Consider the following 12,795-nt stretch of genomic DNA (forward strand, 5'->3'; position numbering starts at 1 on the left):
ATACCTACAAAATTCAACCACGCCACGGACACTAACGAGCCCCCCCCCCACCATCACAGATGCTGTCATTAGACCTTTCACTTATAACATCTTTGGAACATACATTTTCCCCCAAAATGCAGCTGAAACGTGGACTCATCTGTCCACAGAACATGTGTCCACTTGCTTTCCATCCATCTGAGATGAGCTTGTGTCCGGAGAACTCGATAATAAATGGCTTAATCTTTGTCTAATATAGTTTCAGGTTGCATTTCTTTATGGAAGGGTGAACTGTGCAGGGTTAAAAGTCATATGGCTATATTCATAAAGATAACATGACTGTTTCTTATGCAGTGCCACCTCAGAGCTCTCAGGTCACCTAAATTCAACAGTGGTTTTTGGCCTTGGCCTCTACACACAGATTTCCCCAGACTCTGTAAAACTTTTTACATTATGCACAGATGTTGAATGAAGTTACCTTTTTGTTTTCACAATGCTGCTTTGAGAAATACTATTTTTAAACTAAATTATGAAGCAGAAATTGATGCAGTTTGGCACAAAGCAGTGAACCACGACCCAACCTAGTTTGGGAAGATTTTTTATACCCAATCCTGGAACCCTCACCTGTCACCAATTAATCGGATTAATGTACAATCTTCAAAGACAGTGTTGTTTGTATTCTGTCTTTTCTTTGCTTCTCTATCAACTACATCGAAAAATAATCTGTGTAGACAATAGACCAGACTTTTTTCATAGTCTTCATTCGAACTGAACTAAAATGCTAAACCTAGCTGAGGAGCGACACTGAACTTATAGAGAAACTTGAATGTGCATCACTGTGAAGGATAGGGATCTGACAGTAAAAAAAAAAAGCAAGAGTATCACCGGGAAACAAAGTCATCCTGGGAACTGCAACTGATTTGATCAATTCTTAGCCATCTAAGAAGCCCGGTCTCTCAACTGAAATTTCTTTCGTTCTGAGAGCTATAATTGACTGCGCACATACACAGTTTAATGGCAAATTTATCCGGATGCAATTATGATGTGATAAGGACTGCTGTGGTTGACTAAGAGCTTGAAGAAGCACTGACCAACAGATAATCCACAGGGTATATTTGAAGACTTATATCCTTCAGGTTGTTGTATTTGTTCCACGAATTTGCTTCTGCAACAATAATTAAAATCAATGAATGACAGAATATCATTCACTGACAACTTTTTATTAACCAACCATTTATGAAGTAGTGCAGATGGCAAGCCAACAGCAGAATGAAAAGACTGTACTCCACAGAGACCCTGCATGCAATAAAACGAGCATACCCTGCAGAGTCAATGCTCCAAAGAGCTGCAGCCAAGCAGAAGTTTTAAAAGTAATGCGAGGTGCAAGGGCTCAATGCACGTAAACACGGCTGTCAGGATCGTTATGTCAGACAAAAAACAGGAGTGCTCTCTATGCCTGTAGCTAACTGTCAGGAAGCTAATGCTTAATTAGTTATGCTTTGTGGTTTCAGAAAAAGAAACAAAACGAAAAAAAAATACAACAACACCACCTTTGTTAAAGAACGTACTAACCAATTGTCGCAATAACCACAAAAGTGTAGCACTTCGGCTTTGACAAGCTAACCGAACCACAGGTGGTCCAACGCCAGTGTTTCCTTTTTTCATAATTCAATGCACATGCAGTGAATGTTAAATAACAAGGTCAATAAAAACAAGAGTGTTCACTTTTGACATCGAACATCAAGTGCCTGCTTGCTGAATAAATTATGCCAGGACCCCACACCCCCACTGTTCTGCTTCCATGCAGATATCCCGAGGCTTGGACTTCCAGTCGTTTCCCTATACCACCGCAGAAGGCCAGTGGCTGCTACCACAGGTGTGTGTTGGTCGCTGTTGTGAGACAGGTTCTTCAGGGTGAAGCCATAGCCCAAGGCCATGCCATCTATCGGACAACTGCACTCCTGCCACACCAGTCCGCGCTCACAATAGATTTGAGGGGAGGTCAAGTGCTGGGTCATTGTCCCGTGCCTCCCAGCTCTGGTCCATCGCTCGAAACCATAACTTCTATGTTGTGCAGCTGTGTTGCCCAGCTGTCCTTCCCACCGGGCCAGATACCCAACCCTTCTCTTTTCCGTTCCCCCCTCTGCTTGGAGACAGGACGGGTTTTGAACAGGAGATCCTTGGTCTTCCATTTAAAAATCTTAGATATCATTCTACTCAAATGAGAAGAGTTTTATCATCGCAGATGATGAAAGAAGTAACCGTAATCCCCCCAAAAGGATTCATACCATTACAAATGCAGACCATTTAACTCAGAACCATGCATTTCTTCAGAACTCATCTTTGGCCCACATTTAATATTTAAGGATTGTGACCCTGAAATGATGATCAGTAGAAACTTTGTTTTGGGAATGGAAATAGGTGGGGTAACTGGAGAACAGAATAAAGACTGTAGGGTTAAAGATTGAGAGAGCGGGGGTAGAAACATTAATGTTCTTCCATCCACAGCCCATCCTGCTTTGCAGTGGAAACTACAGACTAGCTCCTTTCACCTCTACTGACCAAGAACAAAAGTATCATTCAGTAAAAATGGATTGAGAGCACCAGTGGTGAAGCCGGCAAGTTCCACCAGCGGAGTGCAAGACCCCTGACGCCACCCCTTCATCCCCCCGCCCAAAGTCTATGCAACATTCACTCTATGAAAGAACCCAACTTAACTGAGTTGTAAGCTGTAAAAACACCCTTGTGCTCCCTTAAAGTGCACAGGAATTTGTGTTGACAATATACCAAAATAATCAAACCTAAGCAGAGAGTCAGGCACAGGTAAACTACAAACCCTCAAATGGATTGTTTGCTTTGTTACTGGTTGAGGGGCCTCCTCTTGTCTCTCATCTGTTTTTCTGTGACATGGCTGCTGCCATTGCAGAAGCCAAAACTCAGGCCCGGTGGGCTGCAGGTAAGAGTCCACGCCAGGGCTGTCATGTGATGATTTATTGTAAAAAAAATGTGTGTGGCTCCAAAAGTGACTTTTCCCTATAAATCCACAGCAGATATTCAACAAAATAATTACCTAAAATACAGATTGTATTGCCTTTTAGCACTGAATCCACTTATTCTCACACAGTCTCTCTAGAAAGTTTCTACTTTTTCAGTGTCATTATGTGGTCATATTTACAAATTTAAAGTATTGTAAAATGAAAAGAAAAAAAAAAACACTTCCATGTGAGATTTTTCTTTAAGACACCAGCATACCATTGTGGGTGCATTAGCCATGAGAGAAAGAGCCCTTGCAGCTGCATTATGTCTCACTAATCCATCATGATCCCTAACCCCACTGCTCCACACACAAAAGACGGAGGGAGTGGGAGAGGACAACTAAAGTTCAAGAGACAAGGAGAACAAATGAGTATGGGACAGAGAGGGTGACAAACAACCTTTCACATACTTTTAAAACTCGGTGGATCCATTAAGCAGTTTCGTGTTTAAAACCTGTCACAGAGCATCCAGATTACAATGTGCAGTGCAGAATGTGAGAACGGAGGACTGCACACACCTTTTTCCATCCTTTTCCATTTTGGCATTAAACTGGAAAGCACAGAGGCAGTAAGGTCAACGATATCGTTTTGAAAACATTGTTTCATGTTGTGATTGAGAAGTCTGACGGCCCATAATACACTGGGGTACTTTTCCCCCCAGAGGAAGAGGCATGCTCAGAGTTTCAGTTATACGCCTTGTGTGACATGTTTCCACTTACTCTGTTTAGTTTACCTCACACATGCTTGACAATGTTGATTTCAAGTGGCACAGAATTGGTTCTGGTGTGACGAGGGCCGGGCCAGGATTCTTAAAATGCGGCTAAACAGCACAGGGCTTTCCACAAACAAGAACAAACCTTTAAACTTTCTTCAAGCCAAATATAGTTACCGTCTCGATCAAGTCACTTAATCACATTTACAACATACGTGTAAGCCAAGTAAACCTGAAGTCGTAATTGTTCTTCTGTTTGCTTTTTGAGTAAGCAGAGCCAGGGGTGGTTACTTTGGTTTGTGATTAACCCAGAGGTTGTGAAACAAACAGTTGCTTCACAAGGCAATCATCAACTGTATCTGCAACACTCCATAAAGACCCAGCCTACCTGGTATTCATTGGCTCCACTTTTAATAAAATTGAGCGCCCTGCCTTGAAGCAGTAGTTGGCCTCTACAGATGAATTTGTTAACAACAGAAGATTGATTCCTAATTTCTGTGCACAAAACAAAGTGCTTAGAACAAGGTGCTGTTGGCTAGCAGCCACAAGTTACTCACCCAAATCTTGCCCTAACTGTAACCTCGGCACTTGTTACTTTACTCGGGAAGTCAGCCACATGATGTTTCCAACCCTGACACTGGAAAGTTATCATTTTACCTGTCATCAAGTGGCACGCTGCGTCTTGTTAATGTGTTTCTGAAACCTCAGAAACAGATTCTGGCTGTCGGTAACAACACCATATTTTGTCAGGGACCAAACAACTGTTTAAACATTTCCACACACTGCACTAACCACCGCTGCAGCATGCGCAGACGCCTCGCCATATATTTATAAGACATGTAAGAGAGACTGTGCAATACTGGAACCGAGTTCACACTTTGCATGCAGGGGGTTAATGATGAATGTATGAGGTGTAGAAGTCATAAATGGGGGGGTGGGGGTGTCTAGGACTGCAAAAGTTGGACAATTAACTAAAAATGGCAAATTACTATTACTGACGTAGTCAAAAAGCAGAAATGTTCAACAGTCTGCAACCTCAAATGGGATGTTTTGTAGCTTATCTATGTGCAATAACATTGCAAATCTAATATTTTGGCTTATATTTAGCTTTGGAAACGTGTGATGTGTGCATTTTTCCATTATTATACCTTTTAATAAATATCAACACTTACAAAAGGAAGAAACAGATCTACACAATTACCATTATGAAACCATGAGTGTTAATAAAAAGTTTTTTTTTTTTTAAATGGTTTTTCCATATACATGTATGAAAAAAAGCTTAAAACAAAAATGAATAGAAACTAATTAAATAGTTCTAATTGCTGATGTGACTTACATAGCTGACAAGTTGTCGAGCTTTAACTGGTTTCATTCAACCTCTTTAAAGTTATGACACATTAAGCGGAACCGCTTCCTAACATCTCTATTAAAGCATTTCCCCCGTGGAGCTACTTGAAGAAAGTTTTGCCCACTGATGTTCACTGACCATCTTTCACTCTGCTGCAAACAAACAAAACAAAAAAAAAGTCCCATCATATCCAGGACTTCGTGTTAAGGCTTTTATCAGCGCACAAACACGGTGAAGGTTGTCGATTCCACTGTGGATGATGGTAAGGTACTTACAGGTAGTAGGTGAAAGCACTGAACCCAGTTGGGACGGTGGTTAGTCCTCTGCCCGAGCAGTCTGCACCCCCATCTTCATCGCAGCTGCATGAGGGCGAACATACGGCCGCCGACTGCCCTTGACCGGAGGCACTGGGACGAAGGAAACACCACAAACATATCCAAAACAAATCCACACGCATTTTCCTTCTCGTCGGTTCAGGTGAAAGCGGTGAAAAAGAAAGGCCTTTGTTTGTGGTTTCTTCTACTCCGGACGTCGACTTCTCATGTGGTTGGTCGGTTGAGGCATGAAGAGATGTAGCCTAACCGACGCTTTTCAAAACAAAATTTAACGTCCGAACACTTCATACATTCACAAGCCTGATCAAAAATGCGCACGCGAACGTTTAGCTAGCTTAAAAGCCGAACGGAGACAAGCAAGTTACCTTGCAGTGAAACATTTCTCAAACCTGCCTGCGTATTAGTCCATGAAAATAAAGTGGCAGTGTTGGCGACAAGAGCGGCAGCCTACCTTGCGTTTTTTACGTTTTCGTTGTCCCATTAAATAACCCAAAAATAATTTAAAAAAAGAAAAGAAACAAAACGGAGCGGTGCGGTGCCTGGTAACGCGTCGCTAAAAGGCTAGCCCTGTTGCAGTGAAATGTTCAGCTAAACATGCCGGACGATAATTTGCGTCCTGGTTTGTTTCCTTTGCAGGAGAGCACCGTCAGTTTTCAGCCATTCCAGGCGTCCCCCCCACCCCCTCCACCTCCTCTACTCTACTCCACTCCACTCCACTCCTCTCCTGACATCAACAGCGTGCTTGTAGCTCGACAGGCACCCTACCGGACAACCTGCAGCAGCACTGGGCCCCCGGCCTGTGCAGCACTAAAACCTGCACCGCAGCGTCAGACTGCCAACAAGTGCACACTCCCCCTACCACGAGTTCCAACAGTCAGGTAAAAACATCTTGTTGGTCTCTGCATGTAAAGGTAGAACCTCGACTAACTAGATGTTTTGTTTTCTAACATATCAGCCTTTAGACACATCTTTGTCTTTGTTAGGTGCAAAGAGGTCCAATGTCAAAAGACATGGGTTTCAATTAGTTTGAGGCCTATCGGCCTGTTTATTTAGAATGGGCACAGAAAATAGCATTTACTCATAAAAACAAGTTTAACATATTATGTTACAAAAGTAAATATCTTCATTAAAGTTCATTGTGGGCTGCAGGGGTAGAAATGAATTGTTATGTTTACTGTGTAAGACTCTTTTTGCAGTCCAGGTTTGTTTTCCAACTTTACTTAATATGTAAGCAGCCTTGAATCATTTTAATGTGTGCCAGATATATCCGCAGTCTCTAGGTAAAATTGCAACATAAAAAGTTACTTTTATTGTGCAGGAGTGTGACGTTAGCAGTTGGACGGGCTGTTTTTCTGAAGTTACAAAGAGCCGAGCTTCTCATAAAGTCCATACTGTTTTGTGTTACTCCTTGAAATAGCCACCAAAAATCCATCAACTTGTAACTTGATCTTTATCATCTAAACAGGAATATGTTATCATAGATATATCATGTGGTAGTGTGGGAAGTAACTGGGATACAATGGAATATCAAGTGCACAATCTCCCTCCGTGTGTTCCCTGTAATGGAATAACAGTGTATGGTTTTAGCAAAATGGAAAACTAGCTAAAGTGCAGTTCCACTCGCTTCACTTCCAGGACTTCACACTGTGAGAACGCCAGTTCTGCTCACTAATCTTATGTAGTGGATAATTGACTGGGTGGAGACTTGACAAAGAGGAATCACAATGTACAGAGTTCAGTGGAGATTACATTAAGCATGCAGGTGTGATCCAGGTCTCTGTACGTGTCATATCCAAGACGATGTTAAGAAGTAACAAAATACTAAGAAATAAAGAGACATTCTAATGTTTAGATTTCAGGAAAGTTTGTAAGAAGAAAAAAAAAAAAGAAGGGTGAATGAGTGCCAAGAATGCAGAGGTTAGCGACTCCTGCTTCACACATTGTTGTTCTTAGAGTTACCTTTTACCTCGCTGTCTGTTTAACCCCCAACACGAAGGAAAAGCTCAGCGATGGAGATTTAATTACCTTTGAGCCAGAAAACGGTGTAACCACCAGCTCCAACTGGTCAGCTTACTGCCAGAGGTTTTAAGATTTTCCCAGATGTCTGTGTGCTATTAAAAAAAAAATCTGGGACAATGTGTCATAAACGTGTTGCAAAGAGATAATAAGTTAAGCTGAAGGCATCACATGTGACAAACCAAAAGCAGGATTTTAGAGCGTTTACAACACGGTACGGTACAAAAAAAACTACTTTTAATGACCAAGCTAACGATTAAGAACGATTTAAAGTTTATATTAGACACCATAGAAACTGTGTTGTGCAGAGGTTTTTGTCACTGAAACTGAACTGTAGACACATTATGATTCGTATATAATCAGTTTATTTCATACAAAGTCAGTTGATGAAATTAAATTTATTTGGAAAATAGTAACCAAACCTTTTATGTTTGAAAGGAGTGCTCATATCTCTTCTGAACACACGGATTCTTCAGTTTGCCTCCTGTAGATCTATCTGATCTCAGTTTCTTCTGTTTCTTCTTAGAATTTCAGACAGACTCGTTGATGCTGAGATCTGGTGGGAAGACTCCTCGTTCTGCTTGTTGCAGAAAACATTTCTGTGTGACTCTGCAGGTGTTTTAGGATTTGCCATCTTCCGCTGGAAAATGAACTTGGTGCCGAGGACTCGGGTTCAGTGGAGAACAGATGAAAACCCTTAAAGGGAAACTTGTGAGCAGCTTTGTGTACTTCAGCATAGTACGACTTTATGGAAAATACAAATGATATCAAATTGGAATTCAGTGAAAGTAACTTTAAATGAACCTGAAGACCCTTTACAGCTTAAAGGCTGCAGTTGTTCTTTCTCCAGATGGTTTATGAATGACAGCTTCAAGGCTGATCATTTCAGTCATCTTTTACAGGGCTCTCAGGACATGAGTTCTAACACGATGCATGGCAGCTTAAAGTCTTGTTGTTGCCATGGAAGTGACCTTCAGAAATATAACTATAGATTAGACCAGCTGATCTTTTTTCCCCCAAAGATTAACATTCATGTCCAGTATGAGTAATTTGCACTGAACACAATTCAGCATTTCTTTCCTTCCACACATTAGGCAGAGCATTGTAATGTAAGTGTCCTTAATAGATATTTAACCGGATGGTCCAGGATTGGTTTTTGCATGTGGTAATGCTGCCTAAAATGTAGTTGTCAGGAGCTCCTGGAGGCTTTTCTTCTCACCCCCCCCCTTTTTTTTTTTTTCTTGAGTGACTCCCAGACACACTGCACCGTGTGCTCGCTTATCCTGTACCCCTGGTTTTGAAATATATTTGCTTCCAAGCAGTCAGACTTTCTTGTAATCTTTTAAAGTGGTCTTGAGCAACAATGCTTTTGAAAGTCTTTGAACACTTTTCTTCGACATGGGCTACTTTTTAACCAATTTTCAGTCCAGTCCTTGAACCTGACCGTCACTCAGCACTGACCTGTAAATCATTCAAGCTCAAAAGAACGGCATCTAACCTGAACCGATGTTGTCTTCACATGCAGCAGACAACTTAGCAAAGGACCCGTTTGAATTGTATCTTTATGTACTTTGTTACGAGCAGCCCGTTACTAAGACGCATTATTTGTTCCCATTTCTGTAGTGCATCTGTGAAATATGCCAAAGACTGAAAAAAAAAAACGGTTGAAAAGGGGAGAAATGTATTTTTGCTCCAACAAGGTGATTCCCTTGTTTGTTAAAAACATGGAGTATCTTGACATGGTGTCAATACATAGAAACCCTGAGAACTATTCCTGAAGACTACTTAAAGAAATGACGTGAAAGCTTGTCTAAGAGGGTTCAGACTGTGTTGAATAATAATGGCGGCCATACCAAATACAGACTCTGTTTTTGCCTTCTGTGCACTATTTCCATTAATCTTTGCACATGTTTTAATAAATCTCTGCACCCTTTTCCTGTTTTCCTGCCACCATATGAAGGAATTAGGGGTGGCTTAAGACATTTGCATTGTATATGCGTCCAAACTCCCCCGTGCATCGTCACTTTAGTCAAAAGATTCAAAGCTATATCACAGTGAAAGTGATTGCATTACTTTTAATTGGGGCGTGAACCCCTTTGTGCATTAAAACCATGGCAGTTTAAATCCACCACCTTAAAAATACAGCATCTTGCAGTCCTGACTTCTCAGAGGTCAAGAGTAGGAACGTAATGCCACAGACGTCGGTACGCTTTTCACCACTGACATTTGAATCATTACGTTTTTCAATATGTTTGTACGTCCGCGGTTATTTCTGATGACACACTCAATACTTCCCAGCATGAGAGACAGCAGCGCTGCACAAACTGAAGATGAGGTGTTCAGCTACTGCTTTCCGTGTCTCTCTGTTTACTTTCAAAACTCACCTATAAAATGCCTAACTCGCACTTGCTTGTTATGTCTTCTCCTGTTTTGCTTTTCTTCTGTCCTTTTGATGAATTAATTGTGGTATTTAAGCCTCACTCCGGGGCTTTTTGTTGTGTGGAGGCTCGAATGCTGTTCCCTCATTTATAAGTTGTGGATAAAAGTGTCTGCTAAATGACAAAATGCTGCCCTACTTTTTTTCTTTTTTTACACCCAGAGGTGTTTACAGTTGTATTCAAGTCAGGCAACGTACACGGACATGTCACGGTTTGTGCGTCTTTCGAGGCTCTTCTGTAGGTTTTGCAGTGTGCTTTGGAATGTTCCTTTCCTGCCTACCCTCCGCAGACTGGGAGTCCCTCTCATGGGCCTGTATGTTGGCATATCCGCCGGCATCCATGTTGCTATCTTTAGATATCATCTCCCAAACACCTTTTGCCCTCATTCAGTCTTTCTGCAACTCTGTAATTCACTGTCACAGCTATGCATCTTCTCCCTGTCCTGCACCTTTTATCTAACCCAATTTTCCAAACATCTGTTTCCACTCACTTTTAGTTTGTCACACATGTATACTTTTCCAACTTTATGGAGACTTAAAAATCAGGCTAAAAGTCCAGAAGTAAAGAAGTTATGGTGCTCACGGGTCATTTTTATGACCGTGTAGTTTAGGTTATCACTCGTTGGCTCAGTTTAGTTTTCTTTTTTAAATTATTATAAGTTGCGTCTCAAGTGTGTTTTTGTTGGTTTGAGTTACTCCTGTGAAGTCTGCATTGTCAAAAGTGTTTGTTTGGAATGAGAAACACCCTTTACCTTATAAGTGATGTAACTTTTTAAGAGGTTACACAATTTTAGATTGTTGAATAGCAAAGAATGGCAATAGTTTAACTCAAGTACTGACTGCAGCTTTAAAACAGGTAAGAAAAACAAAACTTCAACACAAGCAGAAACAAGACCTCTACCTCCAGATTTGACAGGTTTTCAGCAGTGACCTTCCAACAGCCTAAGATGATTTTTTTTGTTTGTTTTTTTGAAAATCTATCAACCATGAAAAACTGCACGTATTTAAACACAACTTTGCAAATTCTGTCGCAGTTCTGACTGTCAGAGAATCTCTACTACTGACAGAATGAGATAATCAATGGTGCATGGTGAAAGGGCAGTCAGCTGAAAAAGGCACAAGTTGCACAGGGTGTGGCGCCTATGTTTGGTATTCATTTAGCTGGAGGCAAATGGCACACCTGCCTCACTTACAGAAACCTGTATTGAATTACCACCAATACATCACTGAAGAGGTGGTTTACAGTATGGCAATCAATCATGGCCAGTCAAATCGGCCTTGTGCATTTGCTTAAAAAGGGTGGTGAGGTGATCCAGGGGACTCCTGAATGACGAGGAATCTGCATGCACGATATAAACAAGACACCCCTGCGGTGCTAAGTTCACAAACGTCATTTTCGAGGGCAGTGCTGACATGACACATTGTCATACCTGTGGTCTAAAGTTTGGAGAAATCAGGGAAGGAGTGTGAATTCAGAGAATTGCCGTTGGTGCTAATTAATAACACTGTGCCTGAAGAACCGAAAGTAAATTACATGTCTGGAATTAAAATGAAACGTATAAAATCTGCTTACACAACTTTGGTTTTTAAATGGTGTTACTGAGTTATGTTTTTCCTCTAATTTCTTCACTTGGCATATTTGAATAGACACTCCTATTAGCTGACACTCTCACGAAGACCTTTATGTGAAAGACACACATGTAGAATGCAGAGTTCTGTTGGTCTTTAAAGTCATTACGGCAACAAGCTCTGAGAGCCACAATTATTTAACAGGAGAAGATTGTGGAATTTCTAAGCTGAAAGTGGGCATTGATGTTTTTTAGAAATAGTTTGTTTTACAACAGCGTTGTAGGTGTCATCAAGTTCTTATGTAGAGAAACACTACCCCACAGTGGTTAGACTTTCTCAGTGCTCCAAACTATTTTCGGTTCACTCTCAGTTGTGCTGACTCCCCACCCCCCTCTAGGATAGTTCAGAGATGGGATTCAGGAACACTGTATGCTGATGGGATGTGTTTTGTATGACCGATCGAGATTAAGCTTTTAAAAAAAAAAAAAAAGAAACTTTGACAACCTAACCTCTGTTGTCAGAATGGCTCCAGTCTGTCTTTAAGAAGTAAGGCAACTGTACAGGAGGGTAAAGGACACATTTGTTGAACAGTCCACATCCAAAATAAAGAAAAAACATCAAACGGAATTGAGCAGATTAAAGTGGAAAATGTATTTTAACTTTGGCGGTCACAACAGATTTGAATTTTACACGTAAACATTAAAAGAACATCATGAATTATTGCAATAGATTAAACATCTCAGCAGCGTATGAGCTCCAGCTTGACAAAATGACTAACTCTGACCTTAAAGCTACACTAATAGATTTTTTATGTTCATTTTGAGTTGTCTGACTCACTCGATTGTCACAGAGTCGCAGTAGGTGCTCGGAGACAATCCCACGGAAAACTGTTGCACATTTCTGCAGTTCCACCGGGCTTTATTGCCTCTTTGTTTTGACTCAGTGTTGTCTTGGATAAGTCTTTTCTACTTGTGTCTTTTCTGTGGCAGTGCAAGAAAAAAGGACCAACAGCAGAACCAACTCAAGCAAGAGTGGCCTAACTTTTGAACTAACTTTGAAGAAAGTATTTCAGTGTACATGAGGGAAATTCTGTAGGGGACACCAGGCAGTAAGCTGCTCTGCACGCTGCTGATGGTTGGCTGGAATAGCAGTGTGGATAAATCCAAGCCACTTTGCATTTCCTATTCACAGAACCAGGCTTGTGTTCAGGCTTTTTTTTTTCTGAAGCAGACAAAGAAGGGACAGCAAGCTGATGAGGTATATACATATGAGACTGTAAAATACTAAAATACCTTATTTGCATATTCAACCATTAAATGTTAGAAAATCTGTCAACTGACTGTCTTCTTAATGCAAGTAATCAG

At 41.0% G+C, this 12,795-nt stretch overlaps 1 protein-coding gene across 1 annotated transcript in view; it reads right to left on the bottom strand.

The window, feature by feature from the left end:
- Window positions 1–6,101, bottom strand: part of lgr4 (leucine-rich repeat containing G protein-coupled receptor 4) — a 29,154-nt gene extending 23,053 nt beyond the window's left edge. Inside the window, exon 1 of the mRNA XM_072380713.1 lies at window positions 5,350–6,101. Coding sequence (XP_072236814.1) covers window positions 5,350–5,531 — 182 coding nt within the window. The 5' untranslated portion in view covers window positions 5,532–6,101. The remainder of the gene's footprint in view (window positions 1–5,349) is intronic.
- Between the last annotated feature and the right edge of the window lie 6,694 nt (window positions 6,102–12,795).

Source organism: Leuresthes tenuis, unplaced genomic scaffold (genome assembly GCF_036924035.1).
Source record: "Leuresthes tenuis unplaced genomic scaffold, fLeuTen1.0.hap1 SCAF_2, whole genome shotgun sequence".
In the NCBI taxonomy this organism is placed as follows: Eukaryota; Metazoa; Chordata; class Actinopteri; order Atheriniformes; family Atherinopsidae; genus Leuresthes; species Leuresthes tenuis.